Raw genomic sequence first — 22142 nt, 5'->3', positions numbered from 1 at the left:
GGGAAATGGAAGTGGCTTCAGCCTTAAGGACTGCTCCTGAGCTTGGAAACTCAGCTGAGGTAATATCTGGCCTACCTCAGGAAACCCTTAAAAACTTTTGCCTTTTTCTTTGTTTAGGGACCAGTCTGATCTTTGTCAGACCTGTGTCCCTTTTAGCAACTCAAGGTAAAATGCTTTTCCTATTTTCTCTTACTTTTCTTTGTTAAGGAACCAAGTCTCTCTTCTTTGCGGGGCACCCTGGCCAGTCTGAACCGGTTGTGACTGAGCGGGTGGCTGGGGGAAGGAGGAGGAGGAGATGGAAGCGGAAAAGCGGGCGGTAGGGGCGCTGCGCCTGCTCTCGCCGCTGCCGGCCGGGAGGCAGGAGGGAGGGCACTGCCCGGCCTCGGGAGAGGTGGGCACCCCCGGCCTGACACCCTCTTAGTGTCCCCAGGTACCCACCGCGCGGGAACCCAGCCCGCCAAGGACCGCTCGCCTCTGTGGGCGGCCCAGGTCTGCAACTGAATGCAAGTTCCCCACGTTTCCCTGGCTCTCGGGGCCACCGGGCGCCCTCCTGGCCGGAGCTGTATACCCAGCTGGCAGGGATCCCGGAGAAATGGGCACCAGAACTTTGTGAAGTCAGTGCTCCTGGGCAGTGGAGAGCGAGGGTGCCAAGTGCTGTGCTTTGTGACAGCTCTGCGGGAAAGGAGAGCGTCCTGAGGCGCGCAGAACGGGAGAGAGCGACAGCATCTGAGGGAGTCCAGCCTGTCCTCCAGATGAACTGTGTCGACCCGTGCTGACTCTGGCTGAACGCAGCACTCAAGGGTGTGTGTGGTATTCCCCGGTCAGCCTAGCAGCCTGGAGACAGTCTAGGTGCCGATGGTTCACTCCTCCATGGGAATAGGCACTTTTCGGCCCTGTTGTGTATGCCCACATTCTTCTGGGAAGCAGCTCGTACTTTCTACTGGTTTCTCAAAGGGGACTAGGACCATCCATGGCCTTGACTAGAAATCCCTTTACGCACATAAAGCCAGAGGTTCTGACTAAGACAAGGACTACATCTTGGCAAGGCTTCCTCTCAGAAATCCAGATTAAACTGCCTAAACTTCCGAAACCCATTTTCCTACCTAGAACCTCAGGAGATTCCCGAAGTCATGATTGCATCATGGAGGAGGAGGCGGGGTGAAACACCTGGCCACACCTGGCATTTTCTTACAGTACTGTGCTGATAAGGCAGAGATTGTGCTCTCTGCCCTGCACTCCTTTCTCTTTAGCTGGAACAGAATGACCTGTGCAGTACTTGGTCAAATGCATCGTGTTTCCCTCTGAAAGGAAGAAAGAGGAGAAAAAATATTAGACAACAGTGGGGATGCGGGAAGGTAGTCCCAAAAGTAGTTTCTAAAAGAAAGAAAGTGGAGAGATGACTCTGTGGACACCGTGAAAGCTCATTTCTGAATAGGAGGGCTACCTGACAGGGGCTGCTTGTTGCCCCCTTTTATACCTGGGCTGTGATTACTCGGATGTGTCCCCTACCTGATGACAGTGGCGCTACACCCTGGCCATTTGTGTGCTTTCTCTAGTTCCTTGCACAAAAGATGTTTTAGAAAGCTTTTTCTTTGCTTAAAATAGATCCTTCAGAGCACTTGCTATTTGACAAGCAAATCAAGCTTGAAAAATATGTCTACACCACCAACTAGTTTCTGAAATTTTGCTACATGTCTGTTCTTACCTGCACCAAATTTTCCCAGATTTCTTTTGGGATGTGGATGTACAAACTTTTGGCTTGCCTGGGCAGTACTGAGTAAACAGGAATTTTCTTGGGTCACAAATAAAACAAACTTCCTTTATTTTTAATATTTTAACTTATTAAATTATTTTACAAAATAACACAAGCCCAAGTTTAATAACAGGAAAACTTGTGTGTCTGCTTAATAAACACCTGTGTTTATAGGCATGCTTACCTGTAGTAGGTTGAAATACTGTTTATGCTGTGTTTGACTCTCCAAGTCACCCAGCACTTGTAATATCTGATATATCTGATACATAAGGCACCCTGTTCACTTGTCATCTACACAATCTGGGCTCACACACCTTGAAATGAAGACAAACCAGGAACAGTGCTGCACACCTGTAATCCCAGCATTCTAGGAGGCTGAGACAGGAGGATGGCAAGTCCTGTCTGAGCAAGTTAGCAAGATCCTGTCTCCAATAAAAGGGTTGAGCGTGAAGACCCTGGGTTTAATCTCTAGAACCAAAAAAAAAAAAAAAAAGACTCTAAAAATCAAAGGATAATGTTTAAGATTTTATATGTAGCCTGAAGGATAAGAATTGAACCTATGTGCCTTAGAGGGAATAAATAAGCAGCAGGGCTGTTCTACACCTGCCAACTCAGAACAGAAAATGAGCTTTTCTGTCTTTACACACAGGCAATATCCCACCTTTGGTGTAAGGACCTCAGCATCCCAGGGTGTGAAAACTCAAACAGCTGCAGGGTCAGACTTGTTTAATGATGCGGGGGGAGCTCCCCTGGAGACCTTAGAGAAAACTAAGACTTAGAGGAAACTACCTCTGGGGGGAACAGCCAATAGGCTCAGGCAGGTTTTGGCAAGCTGCAGTGTGAAATTGTCCCTTCCCCTGGGAAGGTCACTGTTAAATTGTGTTGTGGCAGGACCCCACAGACATGCAAGAATATCCGGGGATGAGTCCTACCCTTACCCTGCCCCTGGATGTGGAACCCTACCCAAAGAAGCTGGAGAAGGGACACCTGATCCCATTACGATAAAGCTGCAAAGAACAGACACCTTGGTAAAGAGAAAACACAATCCCTGGCCCCGTGCTCAGAGATTTTACATCCACTGACTTGGAGATGCAAGAGTCCTAGCAGGGTGAGGCTCCCTGAGAGAAATCCCACTAGCTTTTCCACCGTGTGCCCCTGGCCTGTCTCCAGGCCCAGAAGTTTGTGTACTTTCAACAGGGGGCGGGTGGATGCTGTAGTGAAATCAACCTGCCTCAGGAAAAACGGAACCTGAGGCAAAGCTTTCAAAGAAAGTTGGTATGAAAGTGATGCTTTGAATGGCATTCATTCTTTGCTTTGTACAATAGCAACAATGCTGATGATGGTGATGACGATGATGATGATGAACTATGGAGCTTATAAAATACTCTAAATTTTCCCCTCCCAGGACTATGAGCTTACTTAGTGCTTTAGAGCATGAGTTGGGGAAATTAACCAAAGTCTGCTCTTAAGTCTGAGTGAGGAAGCAGAAGCTGAGAGAGGAGAGAAAGGTGGCAGTGATCAGCAGTGATCTGACCGCACCTGAGTCACACTGATTTAGCAGGGCCCCGCCACCTGACCAGGCTTTCCTCTCTGCCGTGTGAGTGTGTGTGTGTGTGTGTGTGTGTGTGTGTGTGTGTGCGCGCGCGCGCGTGCATGTGTGTTCCTGGGGGTTGAACTGAGAACCTTCCCACTGAGCCACATCCCCAGGCATTTCTTTTTAATTTTTAAATTTTGACAGTCTCACTAAGTTACTGAATGGCTCGAGATGGGCTCCAATGTGCGATCCTCTGGCCTCAGCTTCCCATAGTGCTAGGATTACAAGGGTGCAACCAAGCCCAGCTTCCTTCCCTACTGATCAGGATGACGGTTTCTTCCTTCCTCTCCCCTGCCCTCCCTTTCTTTCTCTTTCCCACCATTCCTTCCCTTTTCTATCCTCCCTTGTGCTGGGGATTGAACTCAGGGGTTTACACGTGCTATGCGAGCCCTCTATCACTGAGCTGCCTCCGATTCTTTGGGTCTTTTCGTTTGCTTGCTTGTTTATTTAGAGACTCACTTAAATTGCTCAGGCTAGCCTTGAACTTGGGATCTTCCTGCCTCAGCCTCTGGAGTAACTGGGATTACAAGTGTGTACCACGACACCAGGCTAGATTTCTTTTATTTTCACAGATTGTTCTTCCCCTTTTCATGAAAGACAGCATAGCTACAAAAGGCACCTCAACTTGAAATGAAAATAACTAAAGAAAATAGATTTTTAGGGTTTTATAGTGATTAGCTCAGAGATCTATAAATATTCCTTTTCATTCTCTCACATTCTAAGATTAAACAATCAGAAAATAATAAGAGTAGATCAACCATCCTCACACCTGCAGAGCTTTTGTTTAAACAAACAAATTTTCAGATGTTCAAATAACCTTACAGGTATACTATATTGCATTTTTACTCTCCGTGCTCCCGAGTATCCCTTCACCTTTTCTTCCCTTTCTCTTTCACCATATTATCTGGCTCAGGTAATTTCTAATTTTAGAGGAAGGGGGAAAGACAAGAGAAGTACAGACTATTCGTGGAGAGTCCGCAGATGGTCAAGAAGCCTACGGGCTTATCTGTCCTCACGGTGTTATCTCCCCTTATGGGTGAGGAGCTGGGCTAGGCGTTACATCCGCTGCCGACTCACTCCGTGGAACAGTCAGGGCGCTTAGCACTTCCTGCACTGCCTTAGCAGAGTGACTCAGGCTGACGCCGAGGAACTATAGCTCACGTTCGTGAACTCATCCTCCGTAGACACTTGAGGAGGAGAGACTGTCACCATCATCTCTGTTCTGCCTGGGATGGAAATGAACTGGAGAGAAGCCGGATCATTCTCCCCAGTCACTGCGAGTGAGAGGTGAGGGTCGGCTTTGAATGTTCGGAAAAGGTTCCCTGAACCATCCACGATCCAGTGCCCTTGAGAGAGGTAAAAGCACAAACAGAACATTACACTGGACAGGGCTGTCCTCTTATGTTTATGTGGTTATGTATGTGCACATAAACACACACTTTCCACTTCACACCCTTCTGACTTGCACTAAATGTTTCAAACCCGACCAAAACAACACATGCCCTCGTGTGCAGCAGCCTCCAGATCACTCCACGTATCTATACGTGGGACTAGTGACACTCGCACATCTACTCACCAAGTCAACGTGCTTATTGTCTGGTTCTGCGGTCCAGGCTGGCCTCAAGCTCCTGATTCTCCTGCCTGCCAGGATTGCACACATGGGCACCATGCTTAGCTTTACTGACTGTTCACAGCAGAACTCGATGCCCGCATTACCTCTACACCCATTCATCATTGTCCCCCACAGCACAGCGGCTGGAACAGAGCAGAAATTTGCTGAGAGATCGTTTATTGAATGAAAGGATGAGTAAATGAATGACCATGTGAACAAGTGAATGAATGCACACCCAAACTGTCAGTAATTGTTTTGCTACAACAGGACTTTCAAATTCCTCAGTTGCTTTACTCTGCCAAGAGTAAATTTAGTCTGGTTGTTTAATCCCATAGAGTATTACTACATTTACTCCTACAGAAGGGGAACTAAGTCTTCACAAGATTAAGTATGCTGCCCAAGTCAGAGTGTACCAAAGCAGCAAAGGCAGGAGGTAAACACAGGCAGCTTGAGTCCAGGATCCATGCTTGTTCCATGTGCACTACTGCGCTGTTCAAAGCTCTACCCAGGATCCATGCTTGGAGTGTGTAGTTCTTGTCAGTGTTCTGAAGGAAGGGAGGAGACAATTCCTTCACGAGTCCAGGACAATTCAAAGCCATTTCTTACATTTTTAATTCACCCATGAAAGCATGTATATTACATTTCTGCTTCCACGTCTACAATGTAATCATGTTAGATAACAGATTAGGAAAGAAGAGTTTCTTCCCGAGACAAGCGGTCAGTGTTCAAATATACCAGTGCAAAGTGGTTTCTTCTTGTGAAAATAACAGGTGGGGTACATGAATATTATTTGAAAATAAACATAAGACCAGTGAATTGAATTTTTTTATAAAACAATGCCAGTTTTTTTTTTAAATGTGCCTCTACCTTGGCATCTGACTTGGATGCATTACACAAGAGTTTAGACAGCTGCAAACAATTTTTCAGTTCAAAAAGTTAAGTTTTAGTCTTTCTCTCCCCTTTATTACATGATATAATAGAAAGAATATGACGGATGCTCTACATACAGGGACCACACAACCCCAAACTTGTGGCTAGTTCAAAGACTACTGCATGGTTTGGGCAAGTAAGCGTTTCTTTAGAAAATGTGGTTATCTCAGATCTATTCAACATGCTACAATTTTGATTTCTTGGGTATGATTTAGAAGATGGTAGGTAACCCATGAAACTAAAAGTAATAAGAAAAAACACACCCTTGAGGGGAAAAATGTAAAGTCAAGCTGTTCCATAGCAATTTGAACACAGGCTGAAATTGACACAGATAGAGCTGATCTAAAGGGTAAATGAGTTGTGCCCCATCCATCCCAGAGGACTGTTTACTCATTTCCATCTCTAAGGCTACATATTATAGCACTTCTCAAACTTTTCCATCATAGCACTTAGTACTTTCTGATTCCTAATGGAAGGCAAAACAGCCCTCTGTAGACATGAGCTATATTTTAAGGCCTGTACATTGTTTTAAAGATTCCTATGAATCCTGCCTTCTACCCATATTTGTTTTACAACAACAGTAATAATAATAATGTTTAATATTAATAATGTCTTTTTGGTTTAATACTTTAATTATTTACATATTTATTGTTAATACTACTAATTATTTAATAATAGTAACTCAGGTTTTTAAGCAATTGCTAGGCACAGTGTCAGAGTCTAGAGAGGCAACAGAATAGTCAAGAAAAGGAAATACAGGGGGGAAATGTCCATTTATGGAGATAAGGACAGGGTTAAAAGACTAGACAAAGTCAACCAAAAGACTAGGGATGGGGGAGACTATGGTGGCCCCTAAGGCTTAAGTGACAAAGGGAAGTTTTAGTGTTCCCAGCATCTGCAAGAACAGTGTCTACAAAAGAAGGACCACCAGAAGGGAACTGGGATGGGAAAGAGATGTCACTTTATGGCTAGAGATGAGGTGCCAAGATGGTAATGAAGAGAATACCCTTCTCTCTCTGTCTCCCCCGCACCTCTCTCTCTTCCCACATCTCTTAATGGTGTCACCATTAGGAAACCCAAGAACCCAAGCAGAAATCAGGCATTGAGGGAGTCCAGGGATTGCTGTCCATAAAGAGTCAGCCTTCCAGACAGAGGAACAAAGAAGGGTAGATACTGGATTGGGGTGAGAGGGCTGGCAAATGCAGATTAGCAGAACTACCAAGCACTGAAGTGCTTTACCTGTATCATATCCTTATGTTTTCATAGCACCGAACTTGTGAGATAGATACTATTTCCCCATTTTACTGATGAAAACCCAGAAATGTAGAGTTTAAAACTAATCACTCTCCAACTCTGTCTTCTGTGCTCTCTACCACCCCTCTATTTAATCAGGATCTATTAAAATGAAATTTTTCATTTACTTACATTATTTAAAAAATATTTAGGTAGTAACATTGATGTCCTGTTTGTCCCATGTCTTTGTGTTCATCATCACCTCTATTCTGATATCTGTGTTAATTTCATCGGCAATTCACCCAATGGTCAGCTTTATGAATTTTATGATGGTATTATCATTATTATCCTCAACTTGTAATCTTTTCCTGAATTCTGTAGATGTGCCCTATCTGTTGTCTGTAACATAAACTCTAGGCATGAATCGCAAAGTATACTATTCACTGTTATTGTTTCACTTATCAAGAATTATTCATTTATTTTGTTCCAAGTATTATATGCAAACAAAGAAGCATGCAGTTTAGGAGTTAATAATGATCCACATGGATGAACTACCTAATTGAGGCACAGAATCAGAAACACAGTTGCTTAGGTACAAAGGGAGGCATTCCAAGAAAGAAGGAAGAGTATTTGCAAAGTCTTCATGGCTTGAAAGGCTACCATGGTATGCTAGGAAATGACAATTTGCAATAGATGGTTGCAAATGATTACAGGACAGAGTATTTGTGAGAAGCAGGAAGTAAACAGATAGAGAAATTTAAACTACAAAGTACAGTTCCTGTCTCTTAACAGGATTGCCCAAATTGGAAATTTGGGGAGGACTGGAGTCCATGTAGAGATCTCATTGGCAGGGACTACAGAACCTTCTTGAGAAATTCAGGTCTGATTGTTTTAACTGCATGCTTGCAGGACTTCCCTCAAAATTCAAAGCCCCAGAAGAAAGAGTACTACTGACCTGGCTTGGGCCATGAAAACACCCCTAAAGAAGGGGAAAACAGGACACACAGAGAGCATTCCTTTGGGGCGAGCTAATTCACCAAAAGCAAATTGCGAGGCTGACTAGACAAAACACAAAAGATGTCCTCTCTTGTAATTTACATCATGAACATTCCTGCCTCCACGTTGGAGTTCTTTGAAAAGCAAAAGGGGTCCATAGTTACATTCCAAACACAAATTCATGGATGAATTTGCATTTCCACATGATCATTCTTAGAAACCATGTTGGAAAATGGACTGGAAGGGAAATAAAGAAGGAGGCTGGGTTGATAGATGAGGTAAAAATTTTGAAAATATAAAATTTTTAAAATAATTATAAAAAGATAAAGGGATTAATTTGAGTGGTCAACAAGTAATACAACTGATGAATATAAGATTGTCAGAGAAAAGGGCCTAGGGTCCTTCTGATTTCCCATAAGAGCTGGCGGAGAATTGCTGAAAAATTAGGAAAGTATGTCTACAACTGTAGGACCCCCTAGAATGGTCCCATTTTCAAGCATTGTGTCTCATAGTTCTGATAACACATACAAATCTACAAAACAAGCATTATCAAATCTAAACATCTTTATAAGATTCCATTTGCAGCTGTAAAGCTATAAAATTCTCTTGTCAGACTCAGTTTCCTGATGTGTGGCTTGGGACATAGGATCACAGAGCACTTAATAATTACAAAAGAAACAAAAAGTGGGAAACCTATTAGATGCCAGTACAGTCAGCATTAATGCCTAGCAAAAAAAAAAAAAAAAAAAAAAAAAAGCAAACTTTTCACTGGAAAAAGGCCCCCAAGCCAATAGTACAGTCAGCATTAATGCCTAGCAAAAAAAAAAAAAAAAAAAAAAAAAAAAAAAAGCTAGATCTTCACTGGAAATAGGCCTGCCCTAGCCAAGAAAGATCAAGAGTTGATTTAGGGCTAAAGAATCCTTTAAAAAGCAAGTAATATCATTGGGCCGCAATAAGAAAATATCTGTCAAACTCTAGAAGTACAGCCAGCTCAAATAGAAGCATGCCAACAGCCCTTTCACCTTCAGCCAAATGCATCACTGTATATTTAGATAAAAATCATTAGTTTTTAAACATACAGAGTCAAGTGTCCCACAGTACAAATACTTGGATCAATCACACAGATTCTGGTACCCACTGAACTAAGGCTAAATTAACCATCGACCTCATGTTCAGTGATAATTAGTAGAATTTCTTCCATTGAACCTGGTTCTCTTGATATCCTTGGAAGTACAGAGCAGCTGCTCCTGGGTATTTTAAGTGTTCAGACACTGTACCATGATTAGTCGCACTTGGTGATAAATGGAAAAAAAATTTTTTGTTTTGTTTTCAGACTACCTTTCCGAAATAGAAATTTAGAACTGGAGGGGACCCTGGGGATTCACAGGTGCACTTTCATATTCAATGCAGAATTAGCCTGCTTGTGTTTCAGATGAAGAACTAGAAATCCCAAGAAGCTGAATGAAAAGAGGCAGATGATATAGATGACGAGAGCCCAGACCCTGAAGCCAAGACTACATATTAGATCTATAACTTTAATGAGATTCTCTATCTTGTGCCTGTTTCTTCATCTGTAAAGTGGGGAGAATAATACCTAATCCAAATGGTAGTTGTAAAGATGTGTGACTTAAACTGGAACAAGTGCTTCTTACAGTCTAACATATAATAAGTACTTAGTTTCATGACTATACCAAAGAATACCAACACAACTCAGGTTCTGATCCAACTTTCACGTACAAATTAAAAGAGGGAAATTCTATCCATTGACAAATTTAAAGTGACTATGAGAGTTATATATAATATCTTTTAAGGTGTATCTTCAAAACTCATCACTTGCCAAGCATGGTGTTATATTCCTACAATTCCAGAACTTGGGAGGCTTTGGTAGAAAGACCATGAATTTATGGCTATTCTTGGTTATGTAGGGAGAACCTGTTCCAAATAAAAAAAAAATCAGTTATTAAAATTTATTTGAGAAGTTTCTGTAATGACAGGCAAGTATGATAACCAGTATAGAGAATCAACAAAAAGCAGTAAGGTCTGAAACCCTTTTAACTAAGTAGACTTACTTCTCAGGTACAAAACTCATTCCAGATTACACCAGTATTTCTACAACTCAGCACACCATCTGTCAGCTGTGGTCTTAATGAGCTACAGGATTAGATTCTGATTTAGATGTAATTCTTGGAAAGACTGATAGTTCAACTTTTCTTTGGCTGGTCAAGGTTATTTTTCAATAGGTTCTTCAGCCAACAGTGCTACAATATACCACAAAATCACAAAATGAACATTGGCATGGGGTGGAAAAAGAAATACCTAATGGAATTCCTTGGTGATGACAAATACAATCTGCAGTAAATTTGACTTACTGAGTGTGGCCCTTAGTTCCACATTTTACAAGAAGTCTGTAGCTAATGAATATCAAAAGCCACAAACTCAATATATGAAGGGTGTTCTTATAGAAAATAGCCATAATCCCCAAATATAAAGACCTGATTTAAAAATGGGCATCTGAAATGAACAGACATTTATCAAAGAAGTAAAAGCATCAAATAAATATATGAAAAAAATATTCCACATCACTTGTCATCCAAGAGATGCAGATGAAAACAACAGTGAGATTCCACATCACCCCACAAAGAATGGCTGCTATCAAGAAATCAACCAATAACACATGTTGGCAGGTCTGTGGGGAGAAAGGAACCCTTAAGTGCAGACTAGTGCAACCACTATGAAAATCAATATGGAGATACCTCAAAGAACTAGGATTAGAGGTTCCATTTGATCCAGGCATACCTCTGCTGGGTATCTTTCCAAAAGAATTAAAAGAATCATATCACAGTGATATATGTCCACCCATGTTTATAGTGGCACAGTTTGTAATAGCTAAAACTTGGAAACAGTCCAATTGCCCATCAGTTGGAGACTGAAAAAGATGTGGTTTTTCTATAAACTACTATTACTCAGCCATAAAGGATGAGAAACTACAGACATGTATAGCTAAATGTATGCACATTGAGGCCATACTCTTTTTTTTTTTTTTTTGGTACCAGGGATTGAACTCAGGTCCTTGCGCTTGCAAGGCAGGCCACTGAACCACTGAGCTAAATCCTCGGCCCGAGGCCATATCCTTAAATGAAATAAATAAGACACACATGTGTAAATACTGAATAGTTCTCTGGTGTGAAAAACTGAAAGTGTAAATAAGATCAAAATTGTATAACTGACAATGTGAAATAGGAAGAAAAGGACTAAAGGTGTAGGGGAAGTGGGAGGGATGGGGAAAGGAAATAAGGGAAAAGAAAAAAATATGAGAAAAGGAAAAAATGGAAACAAAGATTTTTGTAAATAGGGTAGGAGGAAGGGGGCAGGGAGGGCAGGAGTATGGGGAAAAATGGAACCAAGACCTGTCATGTAAAGGTACAAGATCCCAATGATGAATGCAACTGTGCATTCATGCATGTATATCTAAAAAGTACCAATAAACTCAATGAAAAAAAAATAGCCATAAGAATTGTTTGCAGTCCATAGTATTTCTCTAACCACACAATTAATAAAATTAACCTCTTACAACAGAAAACAGCAAGAAAAACAATCATCACCTCATACCTGGCAGGCACAGAGAAGGTGTTCTCTTTATTAGGAAAGCAAATCTTATCATCACTAGCAGAAAATGTGTCTGTGTTAATCACCTAATCTAAGGTACTAGTAGGAAATATGAGGAATTTTTCTGTAGTTAACTCTAACAGGAAATGAGTAATAAAGAACACAAATAATAAGATGTGATTGCTAGGTATCAGAGATTTAAGGGAAACTGGCTGGGCCAGGTGGCACATACTGAAATCCAAGTACCCTTGGAGGCTGATGCAGCAGTTATCCCAAGCTTGACCCTGGCCTGGGCAACCTAGTAACCTAGCATGACTCTGTCCCAAATAAAAATAAAAGACAACTGGGAAAGTAGCCAAATGCAAAGGCTCTGGGTTCTGTTCTCAGTACTGAAAAAGAGTATACACACACACACACACACACACACACACGATAGATGAAGGTACAGAAAGTTTTGAAATTCAAACTAAATTAAGAAGGGGGCAAATATTTTAATATTTTAGTCTTTAGCCTTGTTTCATAATCTACCTATTTACCGTTTGAAATTCTAAGGATTATGAGGATGCAAAAATGTTCTTTTCCCTTTAGAGATCAGGAGAAAACATTTCAAAAACTATAAATATTGTGCAGCCACTTTGTAAAACAGCTCAGCAGGGAGAGTCACCATATAATCCAGTAATTCTACTGCTGTTTTTATCCAAGAGAAATGAAAACTTCATGAGGATTTATATATGAATGTTCATATGTGTAGGGTTTTTTGTTTTTTTGTACCGGGGATCGAACTTGGGCCCTTGTGCTTTTCAGGCAGGCACCAGAACCATTGAGCTAAATCCCCAGCCCCATGTGTGGTATTATGTATAATGGGCAGATAGCAGAACAACCCAAATATCCTTCAACTAATGAATAAACAGGCATGGTATATCCATAGAATGAGTATAATTCTACCATAAAAAGCATGGATACATATTACAACATGCACACACTATAAAAATATTATGCTAAGTAAAAGAAACTAGACTGAAAAAAGTCATAATACATGATTTCACTGTATGAAATGGCCAGACTAGGGCAGATATGTAGAGACAGAAAGTAGATTATTGGTTTCCCAGGGCTAGGGAGGGAGACAAACTATGGGGAATCTAGAGTAACTCCTAAAGGGAACTAATGGAGTTCCTATTTGGTATAATGAAAATATTCTCAAACTCATTATGATGAAGGTTGCACAATTCTATAAGCACACCAAAAATAATTGAATTATACCCTTGGAATTGAGTGTAAATTTTATGTCAATTGAATTGGATGATACATATTACAATAAAGCTATTACTTAATTTTAAAAACTACAGCAGATAAAATATAGCTTTGCTTGTCGTTTAAAAGTTTCCCTAGAAACATACTTTTTCATTCACCTACCAGAATAATGGGGCTACCTAACATTGTGCCAGGTTAGGAGCCAACCCAGAATAACCATGGTGGGATTGCAACTCTTGGAGAGCTATTTAGCATAAGTCATGACACATACCTGCAGAATGAACAGACAATGTCACAGACTCTTATTGTATTGGTCAGTATTTCTGCCACAGAAACACAATACCTGATATCCACAACTTAAAGGAGGAGAGATTTAATTTGCCTCACAGTTTCAGGGTTTCAGTCCATGGTGGGCTGGCCCCAAAACAGAAACACCTTTGCAGAAGGGTGAGGCAAAGCAGAGATGCTCGTGTCCTGGCAATCATGAAGTAGAATAGGGGAATAGAGCCAGAGAGGAAGAGGGGAGGGACCAGACACGGACACCAAAGTCACACATACATGACCCACCCACACACATCCAGTGTGGTTTTCTAAGGCCTTGGATGGAGCCCAGAGCCAATCGAGTGGACATTCCACCTTAAATGCCACAGTCATGTTCTCTCTGTCTTCTGCCATGGAAGACTCCTAACTGCTTGTAAGCCAAATGTCAGAGAATTTAGGTAGAAGCTGATTTTTAGCAATCCTGAAAAAATCAACTCCCCATTCATTCACTAAGCTGTAATCACACTGGTCTTCCCAATGTTTTGATGAATTCTACCTATTGCAGGACCTTTATATCTTGTATTAGTCATTTTCCTGTCACTGGGACAAAATACCCAACACCTGCAATTTAAACGAAGAGAGATTTATTTTGACTCATGGTTTCCAAGCGCTCAGTCCGTGTATGGTCAGCTGAATCCAAGGCAAAGAGAGAATGGTGAAAGGTGTGGCAGAGGAAAGTTGCTCAATCCACAACAGCTGGAAGGAGAGAGAGAGAGAGAGAGAGAGAGAGAGAGAGAGAGAGAGAGAGAATGAATTTGGGGGGACATTTTAGATCTGAACAACAACATACCTGCTGCTTTCTTTGGGTCTTCTCATCAGTAAAATCTCTGCTTTAATGTTGCTGTCCCCAAAAGTTTTCTTAGATCCCTTTGGTTGAACTATTCTTCCTCACATAAACCTCTGTCCTGTTGCTGTGTTTTTATTTTCTTGCAACACATGTAGTTCTTGTGTGTTTATCAGTTTGTCTGTCTCCCTCGTCAGAAAGTAAGTTCCGTGAGGACAGGGACCCTACCTGCCTTATTCTCCAGTGTATCCCCGTACCTAAAACTGAGTCAGTGATCTCCATGATGCAAGTTGTAGTCAGCTTTCATAAACAACCCCTAAAAAGTCAAGCTCTGTACCTTGCGATCACAGGTTTTACAGGAGTCCAGGTGTGAGATCAATTTATAGCTTCCTCCTGACTGAAAAGGGTAAATGGCTTACACTGGAAACCCATTTGGCCACAGAGGACTTCCTGTGCTTTCACACTAATCTTTCCTTACCCTAGCCCAGGTCATATGGGAGAGCATGCCCTGAAGCTTTTCCCGTGGGTTTATAAATAATTCTGGGCTCATTGCTGATCTCAAAGTGTCCCACATGGCATTTTGCCCACAGTTTGTTCATTTAGTAGTTCTGGTTCCAGTAAGATCAGCAATCATGCAGAGAACAAGCCAAAACAATAACCAGGCTTCAAATGGTCACACAAACACGCATTCAGAGCCTTTGTTCAACTTTCCCCTTACTCTCCAAGAAGCAGTTCATTCCATCATGCTCAGGGTTAGGAACTGGCCGTTCTTACTAGCATAGCCGTGGGGCTTATTTTTCATGTAAGTAGTTTCATTCACGTGGACCCAAAATGCTAGACCGTCTGCATCTCTTGTCACCAAATGCTTCGCCAACTGTTGAGCCCAGGTCATTCAAGAAGTATGATTGAGCTTAAGTAATTGGCACATTTACCAGAATGTCACTTGAGATGTTTTACAATTATTTGTATTTTGAAATTCACAGTAAAATTATTTTATGGATAGAGCCTTAATATGTTTGTATATTGCATGCAGAAGAGTGAACTGAGGGCTCTGTTTACAAGGCCTGACTTCATATTTGATAACACAAAACAATGGCTTTCAGCGGCTGGAAAATACATATGCCATTTTATTGAAGCCTTAGAAAAGAGGAAAGAGCTTTCTATGAAGGGGCTAGCCAACAACTGCAAAGTTTCAGAACACATTTGGCATGAGTACGGTATGTTACTCATTGCTTCCTGAAGTTTAGGCTTGAGATGCTTCATTATCCCCAACTCTCACCTCTCAAACAAGGAAGCAGTGAATAATTAACTTCTCTGGCTTGATATGAGGCGGAATAACTGAATGATTAACAGGGTCTTAGAGGCAGATGGCTTTGAGCTGGGTGTCTTGGTTCTTTCATCTTCTAGTTGCATGAGCACAGTTAGGAAATTCTGTGTGAATTTAGGCATTTTACTTAATTCTTTGGAGCCCACGTTACTTTATCCTTGTGTTAATACTGATTAACACGGAGCACATCATGCTCCAGTGTTAAATCTTGGTATTTATAACCGACAAGGGTCCTGCGAAGCATTTTCTGACCTTGTTTCTCAAATTCAGGATCATTTCTTCAAGGCACCACAGAACTAAAAAGATTTCCAGGCCACTTGAATTGCTACCAAGAGATTATGAAATAGTACTTAGATACCTGCACATAGGCATGGCTAGGAGATCCTTATTTATAGATGAAGCACAATCTGAAGCTTGATTGTGACAGCACAGGTAGAAATTAAGGTCTATGAAATATCACAGAAATGCGCTCTAGGAAGAGCATGTTCCTTAATCCAGACTGCACACAAAAACGTACATGCCCTGAATATTCTCACAATTCATGAAAACACTTTTCCAATTCTACTGAAGGGAATCCATGGGATTTTTTACCTTATAGTTATTTCTGTCTTGTTGATGTTTCTTACAGTATCTCAGATTTATATAATTCCTTTCTGCTATGCATTTTCATGGAAATTTCAGCTCATTTAATATTCATAGTATTTCTATATGACATACAAAACAAACAGCATGAATGCCGTTTTTCCTTTATTTCCTTTGTGTTAACCTAGGAGAAGTATGACACCCAGAGAGGTTAAGCAATTTGCCCAAACATCATGCAGCTGATCAGTAGCCAAAGCAACAAGAAATAAGAAAACTTAGCTCAGTGAGCTTCCCCAGGGCTTCTCAAACCATAGGGTACATGTGAACCACTGGGGGTCTTGCTGCAATGCAGGATCTGAATTCAGCAGGTTTCAGGGTTTCTAGGATTGTGGATGTCTTCTAGCAAGCTTCTAGAAGTTGCTGTTGGAGGTAGTTCTCAGACCATCCCTCAGGATACCTTCATAACACCCTGGGCTTGTGCTTCCCAGTTATCCCCAAGTGCAGTTGTACCACTTGGGTATTCATTCATCTTCCCCACTAGACCATGAATTCTGTGACAGCAGGAAGAGTGTTCATTACTTTGACCTGGCTGTCCCACACCATGCCTGGGAAAAAAGCAACTAACAAATATTTTGGAAGCATGAAGAAGAAAGGACCTAATAAAGCCAGAGTACAAGGGCCAGGGATTTAGCTCAGTGGTTCTGCTGCCTACTTTGCAAGCGCAAGGACCCAAGTTCAATCCCTGGTACCAAAAACAAACAAAACAAAATGAAATAAAGCCACAATGCAAGCTGGACATTGTGATATACACCTATAATTCCCGCATTCTGGGAGACTGAGGCAAGAGGATTACTTCAAGTTTGAGTTTAGCCAGGGCAGTTTGAGACCCTGTCTCAGAATAAAATTATAAAAAGTCTAGTGCAAAGTCAGTTCAAAAGCCCTGGGATCAATCCCTAGTGCCAAAAAACAAAACAAAACAGAATAAAACAAAACAAAACAACAACAACAAAATCCACAAGGCTTACAATGTTATAACTGTGACTACTTGTTTAAAATAATACTTATCACATTTCTTTTCTTCTCTCAAGTCATATTATAGCACATATTTGTAATTGCTACGTTGAAAAAATAACAACCAAAAGAAGCCCTGCAGAGTGAACCAGTTTAGACCAGCAGCACTCCTTCCTGATGTCAGGGTTCCCATGGAACATAATCACATCCTTGGGCCAGTAAGTTAAGCAAGGTTGTTCTAAGTGTAAAGAGTAAGTGCAGCATAGCCCGGGGCAGCAAGGCTGGCTAAGACTCAGAGGAAGGTGGACACACCACTTCCGTAATCAGGTGAGGACAGTAAATCGCCTCAGATTTCATGCTTCTTTCCACATTACCTACTGCATGGAAGCCCACGGAAAAAAACAGTTTCCTCAAGATTCAAGTGACTTTACTCATCAGTGATCTGACAATAGGCTCCAACAAATCTCATGCGGAGAGGGTTGGGGAGATACATCATATCAACGGGAGGTGGTCCTTACACACCGAAGGAAAGCTGTGAAAATGTAGTGTTGAAAAAGCATACGATTTTGTTACCGTCTTTAATGATCAGTTTGACTCTATTTGATTTATGGCTAATTATACAACACCACTGAAAGGTTAGGTAAGAGGTAGTTAAGGACTATGTCTCAAAGGTCCAACAGCTTTCACACTTCATTAGGTCCCTTACAAAACCTTGCATTAATATTTGGGTTAAATCTGAGAAGATAGTCATTACATGGAAAGAATCAGATTTTTGTTAAGCTTGTGTGCCCAATATAAAAAAAAATCAAAAAGTCTAAAGGACTGAGCAATCTTTGCTTTTCAAAAGCTGAAAAAGCAGTTTCACAGTTATATTTTAACACTGACTGTCATAAAATTAAGGAATTAAGAAAACAAGACCAGAATGCATTGTCAGGTTGAACGGATTATTCTTTCTTTCTTTTTTATATGAAAATAATTTTATTGGTACATTTTAAATATACAGTATGATGACATTCATAACTGGACATTCGTACCCTTATATAATATATCTTGGTTCCTATTTTCTCTCCATTCCCCTGCCCTCCCTTCAAACACTCCACCCTTCCCTATTTACAAAGACTTTGCTTCCATTTTCTCATGTTAATTTCATTCCCTTCTTTCTTTTCCCCTACCCCTCCCACTTCCCCTTTGCTCCTTTTCTTCCTATTTCGCATTATCTATTGTACCTTTTAGTCCTTATTTACACTTTCAGTTTCTCACACCAGATAAACAGTTTGGTATTTACACATGTGTGTCCTGTTTATTTCACTTAAAGAGTATGGCCTCAGCTGGGGCTTTGGCTCAGTGGTTCTGCCGCCTGCCTCACAAGCACAAAGGCCAGAGTTCGACCCCTGGTACAAAAAAAAAGTGAAAAAAGAAGGAAAGAATGTAACAAAGCTTTGCCCCACCCCATGCCCACCTTGTAACTTTCCATTGGGTCTTATTGTTTTGTCCCACTTTGTACCCACCTCACCACATGGCTTTGCTTTGAAAAGTGGGATGAACAGGCAATCCACTTTCTAGTTCCCCTTCTGTCTCTCTTAGACAGAAGCTTTCTTTCCCTCAATAAATTTTTTCTACTCTAAAAAAAAAAAAAAAAAAAAAAAGTATGGCCTCAAAGTGCAACCATTTACCTATAAATCAGACAGATTATTCTTGATAGCTTTTAAAATGCAGGCTAAGTCAACAGAAGCAACCCTAAATGCAGCAATACAGATGTGAAAATTGCATTATTTTAGGGAAAAAACCTGAACTCTAGAGATTGGTTTTTAACTAACCTTACTAATGTATTTAAGAGTTACCCTTGGAGGGAGTATAATATTATGGATTATGAAGGCTGAAAATCTAGTTTTGCTGCTTCTTGGTTATTGTATCAAACTGGCAAAATTCCTGCGAGATACATTTCCTTTATCAGTAAGGGGGGTGATTCTTACCTGACTCCTAGGATTAGTATAAGCTTTATATCATGTGACATACAGTAAGCATTTAATCCCAAATAGAAAGTTAGCATGGGTTATACTTTATACTGACTTACGTATACTCTTATAAATTGTTTTCCTGAACAGTCTCTCTTAGGTATTTCCATTCTTCATGCTTAAGTTTTTGTTAATAGGAAATTTTTTTAATGACCCAAGGTTAAGAAAAAAATCTACCTACAAACTGATGAAATATATGTATAAGAAAATGACGATAAAGTGTTGTTATATTGTATGTAAAGATTGTGCTTCTGAGATATTAAGCTTGGTGTGTTAAAAATAGAATGATACAGAATTTCAATAGGTTTATATAGCCTTAGAAATCAACTTCACTCATAATTTTATCTGAAAATTTTAGTCAATCTATCAAATAACAATAGTTTTAAAAATTAAATTTTATGAGGTACAAATTCCCTACAATAAGTGTTATCATTATGTATACCTAAAATATACCAATAAATGTTTTGCTATAAAAAATAAATTTTATGATTCAGTAATACAGATCCTTTGGGAGAAAATTTTCACTTCAATTTATTTGAACATTAATTATAAACCATAAAGTGTTAAATAATATACAAGATTACTTCTACTATAATGTCTTATTGGCTTGTAGAACAAATTGATTGATAATATCAAATTAATATCCCTCAACATATTAAAATACACATTTTTATTCACTGGAGTTCAATTTAAAATGTATATGGAAAGTAGAGGGCTTTCTAAGAAGTTATAACAACATACACAATACACATCAAGTCAACAAATAAAACAAACAAGAGTTTTAGAAGTCTTCCCACAATTTCATCTTCCAGACTTTGGGGAGTGGTAGTAGAAATTAATATCCAGGTTTTACCAGTCATGTTCAGAATACTCCTGCTGTCTATGGTGGAAAAAAAGAGAAAAGTATCTTCAAATGAATATGTTTATAATTCTGGTTCTTTCAACTTAATCTAACGTTTGTATTATAAAAATATAATGATAAAGAGGGAACATTCCGCAGTTCTTTTTAACCAACCAGTGAATTCATCTGTTTTTCTCTCACTTGTTTTGACCACGTTGGGTCAAAGTCAAAGGCATTCTCATATGCCAAACTTACCCCCCACCCCCTTTACTAGGGGTAGAACTCAGGACCTTGAACTTGTAAGGCAGGCACCGGCCACTGAGCTAAAACCCAGGCCCTAAACTTGCCTTTCTTAAAGAGCTGGTTCAAAAAACATTCATAATGACCATTGTCTTCTCTTGTTATCAGTAGTTTATAAAGTTCCTACAACCACTTATCAGTTAATCATGTTTACTGGCACTGGTGAAGTCTCCATTCTCTTCTAACCTGTACAATTAGTGGTATAACAAGAAGTGAGGCATGGGAAAAGGTGGGTCGTGACCAAATTTAAAAAATAAGTAAACAACGAAAGACTTTTTACATTTTCTTGATACTTCCTAAAGATCTTCTTGTGGTTTGAACACTTACTATGACATCAATGTTTAATTTACTCCACACCTCTGTTACAAAAACAGCTTTTTGTATATTGTTTTTAATAACTGAAATTTTTTAAGGTTTTAATTTTAGTTTTCTACTCTGCAAGAATATTTTACTGAGTGCCTGTCAGACAAATTTAGAATCATTTTTAACCTCCTTTTCAGTGAATGCAAAAGCAAATACACAATTTTCAAAGCCTTACACTGAAATTGCTCACATGCACATATACACTTAAAGTGAATGTCAATATTTGTAAAAAGTTGCAATATTTGGATAGTAAAATATTTAATCTGCTACTTTCACTTAAAAATAAAAATGAGTCAGACATAGTGATGCACATATGTAATCCTAGCACTCTGGAAGTCAGAGGCAGGAGGATTTCACGTTCAAGCCTAGCCTGGGCTACTGAGAACTTCGCAAAACTGTCTCAAAATAAATAAAAAATAAAAAGAGTTGGGGATGTAGCTCAGTGTGAAGGACTTGAATTTTAATTTCCAGTATAAACAAAACCCCAAAATAAATAAATAAGGCAGTTTTAGTTCTATAACAGGAGTAAGAGAGAGAAACCTGAAAATCATTTCAGCATTGTCTTATTTTGATTAATCATTGTAATAACTTGTTCCATTCCTAGAGGAAAGAATGACTTGCCCCAAATTACACAGCAATCACTGGCAAAGTAAGCACCTGAAATTTCCCCTACGTTCAACACCTTTGCCTCTGTTTCAACAACAAGAGCAAGAATGACACATAGGTTTGCCAAATGATATCTCCCCTCCTGTGGCCTCTACCTTGAGCGTGGTCTTCTCTTCAGTCTGTGCTCCCAGAGTTACCTCCAATTCTGTCCACAAACAGAGAGGGAGTAGTTAGCAGTGAGCACAGATTGGCGCCTCTTTCTTACCTGAACAAATCCCAAGTGGTAAGAGGTGACAGGTCCTTGGTCTTTTCTGGGTCCGCGGAGGCTAGACCAAAGTGCATTCTGCTGAGGTGGTCTCTTAGCAACCTTGGCTCCTGAGTCAAAACACATTAAAAGGTTTAATTGGTCTGTCAGGTAGGGGAAGAAGTGGGAGAGTAGGGTCTACACGGAGAAACTCTAAAATTACTTTCAAAAGAAGACAGGAAGGAAATGTTGAAGAGCAGGCTTTGGAAAATATGACATCTTAATTCCCTTTTGCCTCAGAATTGTATAGGTAAAGCTTAAATATTTGACAGAAAGATTAAGCTGAATTCTAGGATTTTCCCAGCAGGGCAAACACTCATCACACTTCTTAAAGAAATAATTTCCTAAAAATTATTTTAAACGAGTGTTTAAATATTATGACAAAAAAGTTATTTGTGTATGAGATCTAAATTGGTGAGATTGTCTGACGTTTTTCCAGTTCTAGCGATCAAACCAAGGGTCTCATGTACACTCTACCACCCTACCACTAAGCTACATCCCAGTCACATAGGTCTGATTTTTAACTATTATAAGTTGTAAGATTTTGTATCACTATTACAAACAAATTAGAAAGCAAAGTAGATTTCTTTTTTTGGGGGGGTACCAGGGATCGAACTCAGGTCCTTGTGCTTGCAAGGCAGGCAGCAGAACCACTGAGCCAAATCCCTGGCCCCATGCAAAGTAGATTTCTTAGTAAAAAAAAAAAAAAAAAA

At 40.1% G+C, this 22142-nt stretch overlaps 1 protein-coding gene across 5 annotated transcripts in view; it reads right to left on the bottom strand.

Annotated features, from left to right (window-relative positions):
- Positions 1 to 19625: 19625 nt before the first annotated feature.
- Mrln (myoregulin) overlaps positions 19626 to 22142 on the bottom strand; it is an 11321-nt gene continuing 8804 nt past the window's right edge. For 3 of the 5 annotated variants that reach the window (XM_019204379.1, XM_019204383.1, XM_019204382.2), the window contains 2 exons: positions 21281 to 21500; positions 19626 to 19895 (listed from right to left, as the gene is read on the bottom strand). In XM_019204379.1, the coding sequence (XP_019059924.1) occupies positions 19735 to 19875 (141 nt within the window). In that variant the 5' untranslated portion in view covers positions 19876 to 19895; positions 21281 to 21500 and the 3' untranslated portion in view covers positions 19626 to 19734. Of the gene's footprint in view, positions 19896 to 21280; positions 21501 to 21592; positions 21637 to 22142 lie in introns of those variants that run through there. The other 2 variants (XM_019204384.1, XM_019204385.1) reach the window with 2 other exon arrangements.

Source organism: Fukomys damarensis, unplaced genomic scaffold (assembly GCF_012274545.1).
Source record: "Fukomys damarensis isolate Sample0158 unplaced genomic scaffold, DMR_v1.0_HiC HiC_scaffold_20, whole genome shotgun sequence".
In the NCBI taxonomy this organism is placed as follows: domain Eukaryota; kingdom Metazoa; phylum Chordata; class Mammalia; order Rodentia; family Bathyergidae; genus Fukomys; species Fukomys damarensis.
This window is presented reverse-complemented; position numbering and strand designations above follow the sequence as displayed.